General features: G+C 40.7%; 1 protein-coding gene across 1 annotated transcript in view; it reads left to right on the forward strand.

Annotated features, from left to right (window-relative positions):
• The window catches only part of GTF2F2 (general transcription factor IIF subunit 2), a 195,387-nt gene that overhangs the window by 10,764 nt on the left and 166,041 nt on the right, over nucleotides 1-18,582 (forward strand). The window contains exons 2-3 of the mRNA XM_075563048.1: nucleotides 8,650-8,723; nucleotides 18,164-18,182. Of these exons, the coding sequence (XP_075419163.1) occupies nucleotides 8,650-8,723; nucleotides 18,164-18,182 (93 nt within the window). The remainder of the gene's footprint in view (nucleotides 1-8,649; nucleotides 8,724-18,163; nucleotides 18,183-18,582) is intronic.

Below are 18,582 nucleotides of genomic sequence, written 5' to 3' on the forward strand. Positions count from 1 at the left end.
AAATTATATGCTTTCCTGCCCACTATATTCCTTTAATTTTTTTTCCATTGTAAAGGTGTAGTATTTTGAAAACCTTTTGAATTAAACTGAGATCCTACTGTTTATTTGGGATCCTACTGTTGTTTTTTTTACTAGTAATGATGGCAGTATGGTATGAGTTCCAGACAATTGCTTATCAGTTAACTTCTAGATAATGTTATTCTTAAGTTGACCATCACTTGTATTCAAAACAACTAATATACTGAATTTGATTCTTAAATTTGTTTTAGTGTTTAATATATACTCACTTCACTTAGAACTAATTTCTTGTTACTCAATGCCCTAAATTATAGTTGACAGCTTGTGTGGCTGCAGATTCTTTGACCTGGTTAACATATTGAAGAAGTTTAACCTCTTCTAAGAGTCTCAAGACTCCCAAATATTCTTCTCGTTGTTTTAACAGCATTTCAAGGAGCAAGCAGTGAATGGTAAGGAGCAGCCAGGTGGGGGAAAGGCCCCATACCATTACTGGTATTGCCCCTCTTTCCACCTTTCGAGGTGTCCTCTTTTAGATACCTGGAGACAGATGTCTGAAACTAAGTTTCCCTCTGAAAAAGTAATTAAAATTTTTTTAATTAAAATTTTTGAAATTAAAAATTTTAATTAAAAGATCATTTTATTGGGGGCTATTATAGCTCTTATAACAATCCATGCATACATCAAATGTATCAAGCATATTTGTATGTATGTTGCCACGAGAATTTTTTTTCTTTTTTTTATAATCATTTTATTGGGGCGCCTACAACTCTTATCACAATCCATACATACATCAATTGTATAAAGCACATTTGTATATTTGTTACATTCATCATTCTCAAAATATTTGCTCTCCACGTAAGCTCCTGGCATCAGCTCCTCATTTTTTCCTCCTTCCTCCCTGCTCCCCCCTCCCTCATAAACCCCTTGGTAATTTATAAATTATTATTTTGTTATATCTTACCCTGTCCAACATCTCCCTTCACCCACTTTCCTGTTGTCCGTCTCCCAGGGAGGAGTTATATGTAGATCCTTATAATTGGTTCCCCATCTTTACTCTACTCTCCTGGTATCACCACTCTCACCACTGGTCCTGAAGGGACCATCCATCCTGGATTCCCTGCATTTCCATTTCCTATCTGTACCAGTGTACATCTTCTGGTCTAGCCAGATTTGTAAGGTAGAATTGGGATCATGATAGTGGGTAGGGAGGAAGCATTTAGGAACTAGAGGAAAGTTGTATGTTTCATTGTTGCTAACTGCACCCTGACTGGCTTCTCTCCTCCCCATGACCCTTCTGTAAGAGGATGTCCAGTTACCTACAGATGGGCTTGGGGTCCCCACTCCACACTCCCCTCTCATTCACAGTGATAGGATTTTTTGTTATTTGATGCCTAATACCTCATCCCTTCGACATCTTGTGATCATACAGGCTGGTGTGCTTCTTCCATGTGGGCTTTGTTGCTTCTGAGCTAGATGGCCACTTGTTTACCTTAAAGCCTTTAAGACCCCAGACATTATATCTTTTGATAGCCGGTCTCCATCAGCTTTCTTCACCACATTTGCTATGGTCTTCAGTGATTGTATTGGGTAGGTAAGCACAGAATGGTGTGATTTTTTTTTTTTTTTTTGGTTTTTGATGCCTGATAACTTATCCCTTCAGCACCTTGTAATCACACAGGCTGGTGTGCTTCTTCCATGTGGGCTTTGTTGCTTCTCAGCTAGATAGCCACTTGTTTACTTTCAAGCCTTTAAGACCCCAGACACTATATATCTTTTGATAGGTGGCAGCATCAGCTTTCTTCACCACATTTGCTTATGCACCCACTTTGTCTTCAGCAATCGTGTTGGGAAGGTGAGCATCATGGAATGCCAGTTTACTAGAACAAAGTATTCTTGCAATGAGGGAGTACTTGAGTGGAGGCCCAGTGTCCTTCTGCTACCTTAATACTAAACCTTATAAATATATGCACATAAATCTATTTTCCCATCCTCATATATAAATATATTTACATATGTACATGCTTTTATTTAGACCTCTGTAAATGCCTTTTGCCTCCTAGCTCTTTCCTCTATTTCCTTTTACTTTCCTCTTGTCCCACTATCATGCTCAGCCTTCATTTGGGTTACAGTAATTCCTCGCAGTTATATTACCCTTGATCACACCCTATCAGGCTTCCTACACCCTCCTCACCACTGATTTGGATCACTTGTTTTTCCCTTGTCCCTGGGTTTGTTAACACTACTTCCTGAGAAAGAAATTTTTAAAAACAAAAAATCCCATTCCACAATTACAACTCCTTTTGCATCCCTATTAGGTTGTAAAAATACATTTGCTTCCCTATTAGGTTGTTGTAAGAAGTCAGTACAAGGCTGGTCCCATTGAGCAAAGGTTATTGTTGTTAGGCACTGTTGAGTGGGCTCCTGGTCATAGTAACCCTGTGTGACAGGTAGAAAGATTAGGGGTAGAGAGGTTGTCTCCACGAAATGCCTATGCTGAGCAAAAATTAACTGGCCATGCCACAATAAAGGGGTAGCAACAAAATCAGGCCCACGTTAGACACTATGGGGAGAATCCAAAAACTGATCATGCGCAGACCTATGGTACTTGATGCAGGTGAAGATCAACCTGGGCACATACCCAGGAGGCACCAGCTATTTTATGGCAATACCCTCCACCACGCCCACTCAAGTAGTGAGAGGGGATAAAAGTAGGGACCAGGAGCAGTAACTCTGTGCTCTGCACTGTGGTTTCATGCTCCTTTCACATGTTTTCTTTGCACTCCCCGGAAGTGGTCATCTTTAGTCATGAACTCTTGCATGGTACTCCACACAGCCCTGCACACTTTCCAGCGATGGCATATACTTTCTGAGACCAATATCTGAAACTTTCCTTTCCCTTTTGAAAGTTACTTGGATTTACAACAGTGCTTCTGCCACGTGAATTCTCTGTGTTGAGAAGCAAGAAATGAGGTAAAGCATCCCAGAAACCTAACACATGGACAATGGAAGGAAATACTGCTTGGTACTGCACCATACTCACAATTGTTCTTATGTTTGAGCCCATCGTGTTAGACTAACAAGGGACATTCATCTATGTGTAAGAGAGAAGTTTACATAGGAAGCAATTAGGCATCAATCAAACGCCCCAACCCAGTCTAGATTAAGTTCATAAGTTTGATCTTCGCCCATATGTTCAGTATTAGCTCCTGAATTCTACTTCAGCCTCAGGCAGCACATGCAATGAGGCCAAATACAGGACAATCACAGGCATGTGGGTAGAAAGTCTTGTGGATCCAGTGGTGATAGAACCATCTCCAGGGTTCTGGCTGCCATCAGCATGGCTCCATGTGGCCTGTCAACAGGGAAGTACAGCAGAGAGAGAGTGTGTCCCACCTCCCAGGAGAAAGAGAGGAAGTTCCCAGAGTCCCCGTGAGAAGGCCACACCCACAGGGAAGCATGAGTAGGCTGTGACCTGATTGATAGGCTAGACTCCACCCCTTCACTCAGTAACAAGTTGACATGAAATTATATAACTACCACATCCAGTATTGCCTCCTCTGTGTCAGCCCATCTTGTCAAGGGCCTTCCTCTGTCCATTGCCCTTCTGCTTTACCTAGGGATGTCTTTTCTAGGGACCTGTGTCTCCTGATCACGTGTCCAGTATGTGAGACTCACCATTCTTGCATTCAAGGAGCATCCTAGCCACATGTCTTCCAAGACGCATCTGCTTATTGTTTTAGCAGTCCGTGGTACTTTGAATACTCTGCCAGCACCACAGTTCAAGTGCATCTGTTCTTCTGTTTTCCTTATGCAGTGGCCCGCTTTCACATGCAGTTGAGGCTGTTGGAAATATTACGGTTTGAGTTAGGTGCACCTTAGCTTGCAAAGGAACATCTTTGCCTTTCCACACTTTGAAGCGATTTACCTCGTGCAGTGGGTTGTTTGCTCTCTTGACTGCTGATTCCTTGAGTGTTGATTGTGCGTCCAAATAATAAGAGATCCTTGACAACTTCAACCTTTTCTCCGTTTATCATAACTGATGATAAACTGTTGGTCCAGTTGCGAGAGTTTTGGTTTTCTTTATACTGAGGTATAATTCCAGGCTGCAGTCCGAGATCTTCACCAGCAAGTGCTTCCAGCCCTCACTTTCAGCAAACCACGTTGTTTCATTTGCATATTGAAGATTGCTAATAAGCTTTCCTCCATTCCTGGTGCTGGTGGGAACTAAAGTTGTCCTGAATGTGCCTCTTTTTCAAAACGCTGTAGCACTCCATCATCTCTGATCGCAACTACCACTCCTCCCTCAGTTTCTCCTTCACGTCTCGGGGCTTCCAGTCCCTGCAATGTTCACAGAATTTATTAACTGCGAAGGAAGTTCTCACATGGGCGTGGAGGTTCGCACGCCCCAGATGTTCCTCGGAAGGATTCTCCTCATCCACACTATAAGAGCTGTTGACTCACAAGGCTGTGAAAGCTGGCGAATTAGGTCAGGCCATATGCCTCTGGCTCAAGTTCCAAGACATAGAGGTCAGGCAGAAACAAGTGAGATGCTGAATCCAGAACAAAAGACCGTAGTCAGTGCAGCCACAGAGATGTGAAAGATCTAAAAGTGGAAGCAAGTCTTGTCTGGTTAGCCAAGCAAAGCAGCCTGCCAGAATCACACCCCAAAGAGTCTGAGCCAATGGTCTTTGTTTACATGCCAATTGGTGCTTGAGTGCTATTTGTCACCCTGTAACTCAAGACTAGTCTTCTGTGCTTGCTCAGTCAGGAAAGGAAGGGGAACCACACAGATGGCCTCTTGCCTGTCTGAGATTTTGATGGGTTGTGATTTTTGCTTTCTCATGTCAAAAGTTTAGATAGAGGACACTTCTGTACATGTTATGTGGGCCAGGCCTCGTCTCAGCCAGTGCTGTGATCCCACTCTAAACAATCTAAAACTGGAAATTCTTGTTTCAACACCGATACCAAAGATGATGGCTAATCTGCAAACCACACCCTCGAGAACTAAGGGTGTTTGTGTCACACCTTCCAGAAAGAACACCAAACCCCAAAACGCACTGCCATCAAGTTGACGTGGACACATAATGATCCTATGGGACAGGGTAGAACTGCCCCTCTGGGTTTCCAGGACTGTAGCTCTTGATGGCAGTAGAAAGCACCTGCATTCTCCCTTAGAGAGACTGGTAGTTTTGAGCTGCTGATCTTGTAGTTATCAGCTCGTGTTTAACAACTTTGACACCCGGGTCCCTTCCCAAGAAGGACTCAAGATAGATCCCACTTAAAGTCTCTCTCATTAGCATAACAGAGAACTCGCTCCATATTGGAGGCAAAGGTATACAATACATCACAAAATGGAGAACTATGGCTAGAGGTCATATTAAGTAATCAATTAATAACCTCACAGGTATATTACAATTAAATTCTACATGCAAGACATACCCCAGTACCACTGGAATCCTGACCGGGCAGTGTTGAACGCAGGCACGGTGACTCTTGAGGTTAGCAGTTCATACTGCTGCAGAAAGACGGGAGTCTGGAAGCCTGTGGGCAGCCCTGATCTGACTTCTGTGGTTACTGGGAATCGGAAGCAGCTCAACAGGAATGCTTGTTTGGTTTTGTCCATTACATCAATAGTAGATAACATTTCTTCAATCATGTCCAGTATTAAAATAATAACCCAGCTTTTTGTTGCAGGCTGTTCTAGATGCTTACTATCTGAGAGTAAAACATTGATGAACCATCTTCCTGCATGCAAATAGTCAAATAATGAAAAGGTTTAGACAATAAACACATATGAATAAGCATCAAAAAGTGTCTGGGAAAATTCCAAGAATTCCATTTACCCACGAAATGTTAAAGCCACATGTTACATCGGGTGATATGTGTCTAAAGAAAAATCAAGCAGAACAAGTGGTTTAGAAAGTACCCGGGGATGCTATTTTAAATTTGAAATGCCTACCGAATAGTCAAATAGTAAGTTTGAGTAGCCAGTTGGGAGTATTGGAGACCGACTGGATTTGAATTAAAAATTCAGGAACTGACAGTATACACATGCTATTTAAAGCTATAAGATTGAATGCTGCTGCTGCAGAAGAGGAGGACTTGAAACACTTGCTGATGGAGATCAAGAATTGTAACCTTCTGTATGAACTGCAGCTCAATGTAAGGATAAACAAAATATCTACAACTAGGCCGACAAATAGCATCATGATGAATAGAGATGGTTGAAGTTGTCAAGGATTTTATCTTGCTTGGATCCACTATCAGCACTTATAGACGCAGCAGTCAAAAAATCAAATGACATACTGCGTTGGGTAAATCTACACAAGACCTCTTTAAAGTGTTGCAAAGCAATGATGGCCCTTTGAGGAATAAGGTGTGCCTGACCCAAGTCACACGAGCCCTGGTACGTAGTGGTTATGCGTTGGGCTGTGATCTTCGATGTCAGTTGGAGATCAACCAGCAGCCTCTCGGGAGAAAGACTGGGCTTTCTATTCCTATAAAGAGTAAGAGTCTCAGAAATCCACAGGGGCAGTTTAGCCTGTCCTATAGGGTTGCTCTGAATTGGCATTGACTCAATGGCAGTGAGTTCAGTTGAGTAGACCCAAGCCATAGTATGTCCAGTAGTGTCTTAAGCCTGTGAAAATTAGACAATGAATAAATAAGGAAGACTGGGGAAGAATTGATGCAGTTGAATTAAGGTGCTGGTAAAGAATATTGCAAGTACCATGAACTGCCAGAGCAAACACATCTGTCTTGGAAGAAGTACAGCCAGGATGCTCCTGAGAAGCAAGCATGGCAAGACTTTGTCTCATCTAGTTTGGGCATGTTATCAGGAGAGACTAGTTCCTGGAAAAGAACATCATGTTTGGTAAAGTGGAGAGCCATTGAAAAGAAGAAGACCCTTGATGAACTGAACACAGTGCTTCAACAATTGCCTCAAACATACCTTATCTGTTTGTCAGTCCATGGCACTTTCAGTATTCTTCGCCAATACCATAATTCAAATGCATTAGTTCTTCTCCAGTCTTCCTTATTATTGTCTGGCTTTCAGATGCACATGAGGCGATTGACAATGCTTGGTTTTGGTCTGGCGCACCGCAGTCCTTTAGGTGACACCGTCGCTCTTTAACACTAGAATTAAGTAGGGCTTGGGTAGCAGGTTTGCCCATTGCAGTGCATCATTTGAGTTCTCAAGTGCTGCTTCCATGAGTGTTCCTTGTGGATCTGAGTGAAATGAGCAGTGCTGTTCTTTTCTGTGTGTATCATGATGTGGTCCGTTGGTCTGGTTGTGAGGACGAAGGCTGCAGCTCTTGATTTTCACCAGTGTTTCAAGTGTGCTTAGCTTTCAGCAAGGAGGGTTGTGCCATCTGCATATCACAAGTGGTTAATAAACCTTCCTTCAATTCAGAGGGAGTGCACATAGTAGGGATTCTGTATAATCTCTTTGAGAATTAAAACTCTTCAACGAGTATGTATTAAATTGCAGATACAATATGGTATGGTGGTTGAGAGCACATATCCTGGAACCAAACTACCTATGTTCAGATCTCATTTACTAACCAAAATCTTGGGTAAAGAGCTGCCTCAGCTTCATCATCTGTAAAGCAAGAGTGATTAACTGCGTCCCTCATAGATAGAAGGGGTCCTGGGGGGATGTTGAGGCTGTCAAATCTTCCTGTGAAGATTTATGCTCACAAAACCTAAGGAACAATTCTACGCTGCCCTATAGGGTCACTCTAAATCAGGAGCAACTGGATGCCGTTGGGTTTGGGTTCTTGTAGACATGTGAGGATTAAGTATTTTAATCTGAACCAAGTGCTTAAAATAATGTCAGAAAAGTATAGTCTTCTATAGTCTGTTAGAGTTGTGATTTTTTACTTATGTATGAAATTTTTTCAGAAGTTTTATTAGAACTTCTGAAATCATCTTAAACTCAGTGCTGTGTCTGAATAATGTCATCCCATTAATCAAGAGCATCACCTTTTTCTGAGAAACCTTTTGTATTGGATAGGGTTCTCTAGAGAGACAAACCAGATTGCTAGTAATTATATATATAAATATATTTATAAAGATAGATATATAATTCAAGAAATAAACCGTTAAATAATATACAGATAGATAATACAAGAAATCAACAGTTAAATTACAAAGCAGTGAGACACTAGCAGTCCTTCAAGTTTTGAGAACTGCCAGGTGCCAGTCCGCTTCTATAGAGAGAGCTGGGCTATATATACCCAGGCAGCAAACAGCAAGGCAGGGAAGGCAAATCCATATTCAGAGTAGGTGTCTATTCCAGTAAGAACAAAATGCTGTCCCCTCCATGCATAGCCTTTTTCTTTGAACTTTTATTGGAATTATTTAGGAACATAAGTTAGCACTTCATTGTTGTTAGATTAATTGATAGTTAGTTTTATTTCATCAACTAGATTGACTTTAAGCTCTTTGAAAGTTAAAATAATTCCTTGCGCATCTTTGTATCCTGGGTAAGTAGAAAGTATGAAAGGGGATTGATATTATTGATTGATTACTAAAAGTGGAAATGTAAAAGAAAAGCTGTGTGTCCTTTGTGTTTTGAAAGGTTTGTTGGCATCGAAAACGTAGTCTTATGAGACTTCTACTTTGCCCTAGGTTCCTAAATACTTGTCTCAGCAATGGACAAAAGCCCCCGGGAGAGGCGAAGTTGGAAAGCTGCGCATTGGCAAGTAAGTTATTTGTATATCCTTGATGTTATTAACAGTTACTTGTATTTTTTAACTTTATATTGTGAATTGCGTGATAGTTTACAGAGCAGATGCAGAGTTTTGCACTCACCATTCTTAGCACATTCTGATTAAGCACATCCATTACAATCCCTCAGTGCACAATTGCTTACCCCCTTCCTCCCTGTGCTTCCGGTTTCCATTTCCCCTTCTATTACCCTCTGAACTGTATTATTGGGTAATGTTGCCCTTTTCATCTTAAATAGTTGACGAGTACACCACAGGGTGGGTTCATTTCCAGACTTGAAGATGACTAAGGGGCATAGCCTCGTTCCTTTGTCTGTCTGATAACCTTAACCTACTCTCTTTCAGATTTTGAGTTGTTTTCCATCTTTTTCTCCCACTCTTCCCAGGACGTTCTAATGTGATCTTTTTCAGAACAGTTGATAGTGACAGCTGGGTACCATTTACTTCTGGCCTCACTTTGTGGGGAGAGATGTTTTGCCTGGCCCGTTAGTCCACTGGACCAGTTGTTGCCATCTATCTTTTGATTTTTGTCACCCTTCTTTCCTCTGGATTGGGAGAGACCTATAGATTTGCCTCAGATGGCTGCTCATGAGCTTTCACAACCCCAGTTTCCGCTCATCACCGTGGGGTGTAGAACACTCTCTGTGAACTGTGTTATGTCAGTGGACTTGGGTGTCCCCTGAGTCTGTGGTGCTGATGCCCCAGGCCCAGTGACTCGTTCCCTCAGGTATTTGGTTCCATCTAGGAAATTTTTATAATTCTATTCTGCCACATTCATAAATATATTTGCAGCAAAAACACATGTGCGTGTACAAATATCTTCTATCAAACCTATGTGTATTCATGGATTGACTTCCCCGCTCTCTCCCGCCCATTCAGCTTTCATGTCTTTCTAAGCATCTACTCTGGATCATCAGTGCTGCAAGGTTCTGTCTATACTAGTATTTGCCTCTGTTACCTAGCATTTTTGCAAACCTTTTTTTTTCTTCTAATCTCCATCTTATTCTGTATTGCCTTCCCTTTCATCTAAATTAATTACTTGTCTACCTCTAGTCCTTAACTTCCCTTTCTTTCTCCCACTCCCACCCTAGTAACCAACAAAGAATGTTTCCTTTAGTATGAAAACCTATCCTTGACTTTTTACAACAGTGGTCTCATAACATTTATCCTTTTGTGTCTGACTCATTCTACTCTGTGTAATATCTTTCACGTTCATCCATGTTGTGAGGTGTTCCAAAGGTTCTTTTTGTCATGCTTTAGGATTTCATTTTATGTATATACTCAAGTTTATCCATTTTTGTTTGGAAATTTTTACAAGTGCACTTATAAGTGATTATAGTTCTTACTCAGGTAGAGAATTAACTTTGATTTTATAGTAATTAATGAGCTACGTGGGAGATGAGAGGTAATGAGCAGGTCGGGGTTTATCTGATGGCAGTGAGGTACTCTGTAAGGAATTGGGCACCAGGTGCTCATAACAGATGGTATAAATATGAAAGTAATTTTACAGGTAAAACTGTTAGCAATGAAGCAGCAGAGTATAGCTTCCTCTCCATCTTTAGACCATCCTGTGAAGAGGTTTCCTTGGTTTGGGCTTGACTGGACACACCAACAAAAGTGTTCTTGTAGAAGGGTCTTGTTACAGTGTACTGCATCCAGAGAAGGGGAACCAACTAGCTGGTAGTGTTAAACCAGGTAGCTTCCTGGTCGAGAAAATGGTCTTGTTAGAAAGGAGAGCCTATGAAGCTCAGCAGCTATCAGCCAGAGAGGCCAGTTCCATTGTTCCGTTCCTCTCACTTCAGGTTTCATCAGATATCTGTCCTTTGCATTCTATTGAAAAATACTTTTTGTTTGTGCCCAACATCTTACATTTTATTAGTTTTCTCTTGCTGATAACTACCCCCCAAAATTTAATGGCTTAAAATCACAACTGATTCATTTCCTCATAATTCCAGTGGCTCAAATGTCAGTTCTGGCATAGGCCAGCGTGACTAGGCTGTGTCTGGTGTCTGGTTCACTAGCAGTAAGGACAATGGCTGTGTGTATGTCATCTGCATCATATTTCATGTCTATGATGCTCATTGATAGGATGGTGACAAAGTTCTTAGTACCAAATGAGGGCAAACCCCAAGGCACAAGCACTTTTCAAGCATATGCTTGTTATGTTTGGCCAGACTCATTCCCATGGCCAAGTCCAAACAGATTCAAAGGGAGGGCAGCCTCTTGAAATGTGTGGCCATTTTATACCGTCTACCACATCTGCTTCACTAAACCTAAAATCAATCAGTATACCTCTTCACCAACTGCCAACAGAATGTGACAGAATTGATTATTCCTTCCCTAAAACGTTTATGCTTCCTTTCAGGATGTTACTTACAGCTCTTGATTCTCCTGTCCCCTCACCGTCTGCTGCTTGTCTGTAACTTACACCGTATTTTCTCGTCTAGCAGTTCTCCGACCCAAGGACTCCTTGTTTGGTTCTTCTCTTCCCTCTTAGCACTTTCTTGGGGGCCTCATCCTCTCTCATAGCTTTAAGTTCCTCCTGTACGCTGACACTTCTCAAATGCATTTCTCAAACTGGCTTCTCATTGGACTCGAGATTCTTGATGTTTCCGATGTCTAAGAAGCATGGAGACCTTTCTAGACATCCCTGTATAAAATCTGCCTCCCATACTGTGCTTTCCCCGTGCTCTAGTGCTATCACTGTCGTTCTGGGTATTCACAATATATTTATTCAACTTCTACTGTACCCATTTTATATGCTGTAGATCAGTAGATAGATATAATGCTACACGTTTACCTCCTAGAATCTAAACTCCGCAAAGTCAGGATTTCTGTCCTGTTTTCTGCTGTCTTCCAAACACTTTAAAGTAGCACTTGGCATGATAAAATTGCAACCAAACTCTTTGCCATTGAATCAGTTCTGACTCCTGGCAGCCCATGTGTTACACAGAAGAACGTCTCCATAGGGTTTTCTTGACTATCATCTTACAGAAACATCTTTTTTCCAGTGGCCCTGGGTGAGTTTGAGCTGCCAACTCGTCAGTTAGTATAAAAATGCAAATGGCCTTAAAAACTCTATGGGAGAAAATGGAAATCAAATGAGATAATGTGGAAATAGTTAACGATTTTTTATTTGAACTTTATAAAATGAATGTGTTCCTGAAAAGTTGTAGTTAGTCACATTTTTTTAGTAAATTGTCATACTGTTGTGAGGAAAAATAGAGACTTTTAAATTACAAATCTGTGCTGATCTTTTCTCTTAAATGTGAAATCTTTTGTAATGCACATGATTACCTATTTTTAGGAAATTCAGATTTTTAAAAAATGGATGCTCATAATAAAACTGCAGATTATGCCCCCTGAGAAAGCCAGGCTACAGGACGAAGCGTGGCCGTGTGGATTAGCTGCACTAGCTCTCGTGCTGCGGGCCGGCCCAGGCAGTTGTCTCCTCCGCCTCCTCCTCCGAGCCTGAGCTTTTGCATTCATAAAATGTAGATAGCAATCTCTCTCCAATAGAGTATTTATCCAGCAAATGAAAAATAATAAAGAATTAATATGCACTAAACTCAAATGGTCTACAGGACTCCTTCCCCATCCAAGAGTATTACATTTCAGAAAATCTCGGTGAACAGAAAACAGCTGACAGAAGACTTTGAAACCTCTCTGTTCATAGGGGGAGGGGTAGACAGTACAGCAATCCAGTGGAAAGGAATGGAGGTCACGGGAAAATGTATCCAAACCCTAAGTGCGGGTTTGATCATTAAAATAGAAAGCTAGTAAACCAAATATCCAACCAATGTGGGCATGGTACACATTCGTGCTCCATGCTTTGCCTACTAAAATATTTACAGGTTCTTTTTCCTCTTCATTTCAAGCACATGCTGTGCATGGTTGCATTTCGTAGGCAATGTTGATCATTCTTCCCCAGTTCCAGGCTATGTTGGTTTTCCTATATGACGATTTATAGAACCCCTTTCCACACTCCAGCCTGTCCTGTTTGACAGGAAACTGTACAGTTGTCCTATATGTTAATGGTCCCTTGTGGGTTCTCCCATGCATGCAGTCTACTTTTATGCGCTAGCCATACTGACTCCTTTCAGGGTCCTATCATAGCCTTATAGAAGCAGAATATGGCTTTTTATACAGGTCATACTACTGTGGAGTCAATTCTCATAGTGACCCTATGTAGGATTTCAGAGGCTATACATCTCTTCAGGAGCAGAGAGCCTCATCTTTCTCTTGCAGCATGAGTGGAGGGTTTGAACTGCTAACCTTATGGTTAGCAGTCAAACACACAATTCACTGTGCCACTAGGCACCTTGTACCAGTAATGCTTGCTGCTGCTTTTTAAAGTTAATGTAAAACCAAAGGTCATGTAGCGACAACAAAGACTGTGTTGTTATAATAGGCTTATAGTCATTAGGACCCCAGTATTGCCATAAGGATCCCTGGTGGTGGTGTGAATTATGAATCGGGCTGCAAACAGCCATGTTGGCAGTTCAAACTCAGTAGCTACTCAGCTGCAGAAAGACAAGGCTGTCTGCTTTCATAAAGATACACAGCCTTGGAAACCCTCAGGAATTATTCTTCACTGTCCTGTAGGGTACTGTAAGACCCATTTGACTAGTTAGTAGTGGGTTTGTTTGTTTTTTTTGGTTCATGATTGCTATGGAAATACTTGAAAATATCTTGTCTTCAGATAGTTCAAGAATTCTTCTAGTTGTGTGATTTAGGTAAGCCCCCCTCATATTAATATCTCATAGGATCAGTTAATTCATATATAGTACTTAATTCACAAAGTTCACTTTATATCCTACCATACACATAGCACAGTCTAAGAGTAAACACTGTATTGTGTCTAATGTGGTCTGGGTTCAGATCCCCAGCCCCCTTCCATTGCCTGCCCCACCTCATCAAAACTCCCAAAGCCAAACAGTGGTTTGCTGTGGGGCCTGAGACAGAGCTGGGAGAATCTACTTGAATGCTTGGTTGTTCTAATGCAGTAGAGAAAGGACAGGGGATGAGGGAGAGGAGAAAGGAGGAGAAAAATACAGCTGGCTTTGTATTTCTCCCCCAAACTGGCCTTGCTTTAATACCTAAAAAGGTGAGTCCAGTTTTAAGTAAGACAAGAGTAATAAATTATTTTAACAGTTTGGTAACATTTGAACCATTTTTGTCAAGTAATTTATGCGATGTTCCAGAACGATTATTCTTGGGTTATTTTTATATTTGGGTCATCTGATGTGTGCCAAATTTTGATTAGTTTATAATTTTGCTTTAGCTTGTTTAATATTAAAGCTAATTTTCTACATTACCATCCTACCTCAGAATATTTTAGTTTTCAAAATGTTTGATACATTTTATCTTACTGACAATCGTGTTAATGTTGTGTGTGTTCCACTTGAATCTGAATCAGTGACCCTGTATGACAGAATTGAACTGCCCGGCAGTTGTCAACTCTCTCATCTGTACAGGAACCTATCATCAGTTTGGGTTTTTTCCCTGAAGCACCTGGGATGTTCAAACCTCCAGCCTTTTCAGTTAGCATCCTAGCATTTAGTCATTGGACCGCAGGGCTCCTCTTGTTACTTTCAAGTTCTAGTTCTAAACCTGTTTAGTATTCTAGGTCATGTGGGGAGTCTACTAGTACTGCTGATAAAATCCATATACACAGAATTTTTATACAGCTAAATATGTATACGAGGACCTAAGACAGACTTGCATGGCATTGTGAGGCAAACACTCAATGAAAGCATGGACTCAGGGTTTACGTCATTCATTTCCAAAGATGTTGCCATGTTGTTCGATAGTTGGTGCTTATAGTTTGCACCACAAGTCATTGTGGAAATGTTAAATTATATTTGGAATTTATAACAGCACAAAGTATGTAGACATAGATTCACATACAAGGACACAAAGTACAGCATACTTTTAAAATAGTTTTAAGTTCTTTAAGAATTCACTTCCCTTTCTTTTTCTGGAAAATTAACTCATCCTGATCTCCTTCTCTTTGATCATTCCTGCTCAGATGCCGTTGTAATTGTGGGTACACGGAAACGAGGCTGTCTTCTCCTGCCGTGCGTGCTCTTAATTGTGTCTGGGTGGTGTTCTAGTTACCAGACTGCAAATGTCAGCATGCTCTTTTCAATGAATCCCTTTCCTTGCTGCCCACTGGCTGTCAGTGCTCTTCTCTCCGTTCTCACGGCGTCATGGCCGTGCTCTCCCTCTCCTCCTGGCCTCCCACCACTCCCATGTGCAAGCCTTCATTATTGGTTTTCACTAGCTTTTCATGGGATTTTTATTTCCATTAACTTAACTCTAACTCAGTAAACACTGTGTGAAGGCCCTCTATCGCTGCTTCGCTTTTGCCTTTAGCTTCTCTGCCAGTTTATGCTTCCAGGAGCCACACTCAGAACCCTGGCAGAGTAGTGGGTACACATTGGGCTGCGTTCCGCATAGTTAGCAGTTCGAAACTACCAGCAGCTCTGCGGGCTTTCTACTCCTATTACATTTACAGTCTCAGAAACCCACAGGGGGTTGCTATGCATCAGTATTGTGGCAATGAGTTTGGGTTTTGTGGGGTTTTTTTGAGGAGCCTTATTCAAAAGCCCTGGTAGCATTGTGGGCTGTTGTAGGCAAGATCAGCAGGTTGAAAGCACCAGCTGCTGCATGGGAGAAAGATGACCGTCTCTGCGCTTGTAAAGGGTACAGCCTTGGAGACTCAGGCACTTCTCTGTCCTCAAGGGCACTCCTCTGAGTTGGAATTGACTCCGTAGCACTGAGTGGTGGTGGTAGTGACAGAGGGAAGAGACTAAGTGAATTCAGTTCCTGCCCCATCTGTGCATGTCATCATACTACAATGTTTTCCCATGTTTCAGAATCTTTCTAGTGTTCTAAGAGAAGCTGGGAATCCGTATCTCTGTTCTAGATACTTCCTGAACGAAAAGGAAATTCACATTGAATTTTAATACAGGTTTTATAGGTAGGAATCAGATGATTTCTACATTAAACAAATCTGTTATAGGGATCTGTACTTCTTAATCTGTCCTAAGAGCTCTCTAATGCATTATGGCTTTGTAGTTTACCATGTACTGACAGCTGACTGAATGTGTTAGATACTTTGTCACTTTGGTGTTACCTGGGTTATTCCCTTAGCATTGAATGCCCTTATTGTTGACCTTATTCCTCACTTAATTCATCTTGCCCCAGTCTTCTAGTCGTCATTTCTCTGACACTATGGTGTATTTCTGTCTTGGTGTTATTGTTTTGATTGAATGGGATCTTTTTAGTTAAACAGGGACCTCCTTGAGGACAAGGACTAACACTGTGTACATAGGTCCTATGTATGTCATAGGATAAAACGCGGAGTGCATATATCTAAACCAAAACACAAACTCAATGCCTCGAGTTGATTCCAACCCATGGGACCCTATAGGACAGAGTAGAACTGCTCCTGTGGGTTTCCGAGACTGTAGAAAACCTAATTTTTCTCCAGTGTTTTCAAACTGCTGGCCTTGCTGTAGTAGCCCAACCCGTAACGCCACTACACTACCAGACACTTAATGACTGAATGAGGGATTGATTAACTCAATGAAGGCAGATAGGAACAAAGCTGAGTATTTTAGAGATGTAATAGTTTTCTAATTGGGCTTCATATCTGTTGTCCTCTTTAATCTGTTCCATGTATCTTTGTTGGTCCACGCTTTCTGGAGCATATCTCTGTACTTGCAAATTCTTTTGTTTAACTAATACCTGTGAATCACCGCTGCCTATCAAATAATGTCTGTGTCATTCTCAAGATCTTCTATGATTTAGCTCCATTGTCCATTTTAGTTCATTTCCTACTGTTTCTTATTTGCTCGTCCAGCTACTTCTGATACTTTTTTGATCAGCCTATGCTGTGACTTTGCTCATTCGATCACTTCTGATACAACTCTTCCTCCTCCATCTCAGGGTGTTGAAGACCTGATATCCTTGAAAGCTTAGCTTGGAGCTACTTCCTGCATTGAGTCGTTTCATAACTCTTAAAATGGAAGAAATAATGACTTCCTGTTGATCCTGGCATGTTGTGGCTCTCTATTTGAACATCACCATTGATCTCATTTTACTATATGCATGTTCCTTTTACATCTCCTGTTGACTGGTGACACATCAGTGCTTTGAACATAATAGGTAAAGAACTCACTGCCACAAGTCAATTCTGACTCCTAGCGACCCTATAGGACAGAGTAGAACTGCCCCTTTGGGTTTCTGAGACTGAAATTCTCTACAGAAGTAGAAAACTCTTCTTCCAAGGAGCAGGTAATATTTTCGAACTGTTGACCATGTGGTTAGCAGCCCGATGTATAATCTGTGCTCCCAGGGCTCTTAGTTTTAGTTTTGTTTTTTTCCAATGACAAAGAGTTGGGTAATGTTGGGTAATGTTTGTCAGTTGTGATAATCCAATTGTGGAGCATCTGATTTGACTCTGGGAATATTGTTTCTAGTTAAAAAAAAGTAGTGTAAGTTGTCCATATGGTCCATATTTTCCCCCTTTATGTTTTTTGAATAACATCTCACTGTCTTCTGAACCTGCCTATCAACTTTAGCACAGCAGTCAAGAGAATGGATCCATGTTTTCAAAGCAACTTCTATCCCTGTTTCAATTTAGAAAAAGCTCTGTCCCTTTCACTGTGAACTTTTTTTTGGTGGCTTCTCTTTCCTCCTCCTCTTCATTTCTTTCTTTTCTTTTTTTTATTTTATATACATATACATATATATATATATACTCTTTTTTTGCATGATGCCTTATACCTGGTCCCTTTTCATTTCTTTCTTGTTCAGCATTTTTGCTTTCTCAAAACCCATTGAGTCCTACTTTGTCCATTCTCCTTCTTTGTGACCTATGAGCTATTCCACATTGGTGTTATCAAGCTTTGGTTCAGTATTCTTACCATAAAGACAGTTTCTTTTGTCATATTATCTGGAACATGTTCGTGCAACTCAGCAATGTGTTCCATAGCCCCTGCTTGCATTTTCTTAGAGCTTCGTCCTAGGAAAATACAAAAACCCAAATGTAAGAATATGCTATACAGCAGGGGTTTTTTTAGCAGAAAATCATGAAAGTGAACAGTGAACATCTTAGAATTATGACATCAGTAGATTTCATATTACAATGTGTATAGTTTGTGTTACTAATGATAAAATGTATAAAATGTCAGGGTGATGTGATACTTGAGTACATTTAAATCCAAGGCTGCTTGTATATTAAGGGTGCTAAAAGTTAATTATAGTTTATCATTTTAAAATGTATTTTATGCTATTATTTCTTTTAGAAGTTAGCTTACATGTGAAAGAAAAAAATCATGAACTTCTTAAATTTTTCTTTTAACTTTAGGTATTTTTTTAAAAAAAATTCTTTTCCTCTTTTTTAGGAATCAAGGAAGAACTGAGGTAAGATTATTTTTGAGAACCCTTTATTAACACCGCATCAAACTAATGAACGATGGCCAGGAGCACATGAAGGCATAAATGCCACCCTCATGTGAATGAAAGGCCTCTTGCTGTTTGCTCATGATTCTTTTGCCCTTTGACCGAAATAACTCTTCTCTTGGAACTCTGAAACCTGGTGTTCATTCAGTATAGGAGAAGCATTTCTTTAATTTGGATTTTTAAGGAGAATGTTTTGTTAAGCTATGGGCATCATTGATGGTACATGATAGAGAGATATTTAATAAAATCTCAGGTTAGGAGATTATTAATTTTATGTTTACCCAGTGTTCTTTTGGGTGGTTAATGGTAGGTACTATTCATAGAACTAAATAATTTTTATTAATGGTAATATTAGTAGAAC

This window comes from Tenrec ecaudatus, chromosome 11 (genome assembly GCF_050624435.1).
Source record: "Tenrec ecaudatus isolate mTenEca1 chromosome 11, mTenEca1.hap1, whole genome shotgun sequence".
Taxonomy (NCBI): Eukaryota; Metazoa; Chordata; class Mammalia; order Afrosoricida; family Tenrecidae; genus Tenrec; species Tenrec ecaudatus.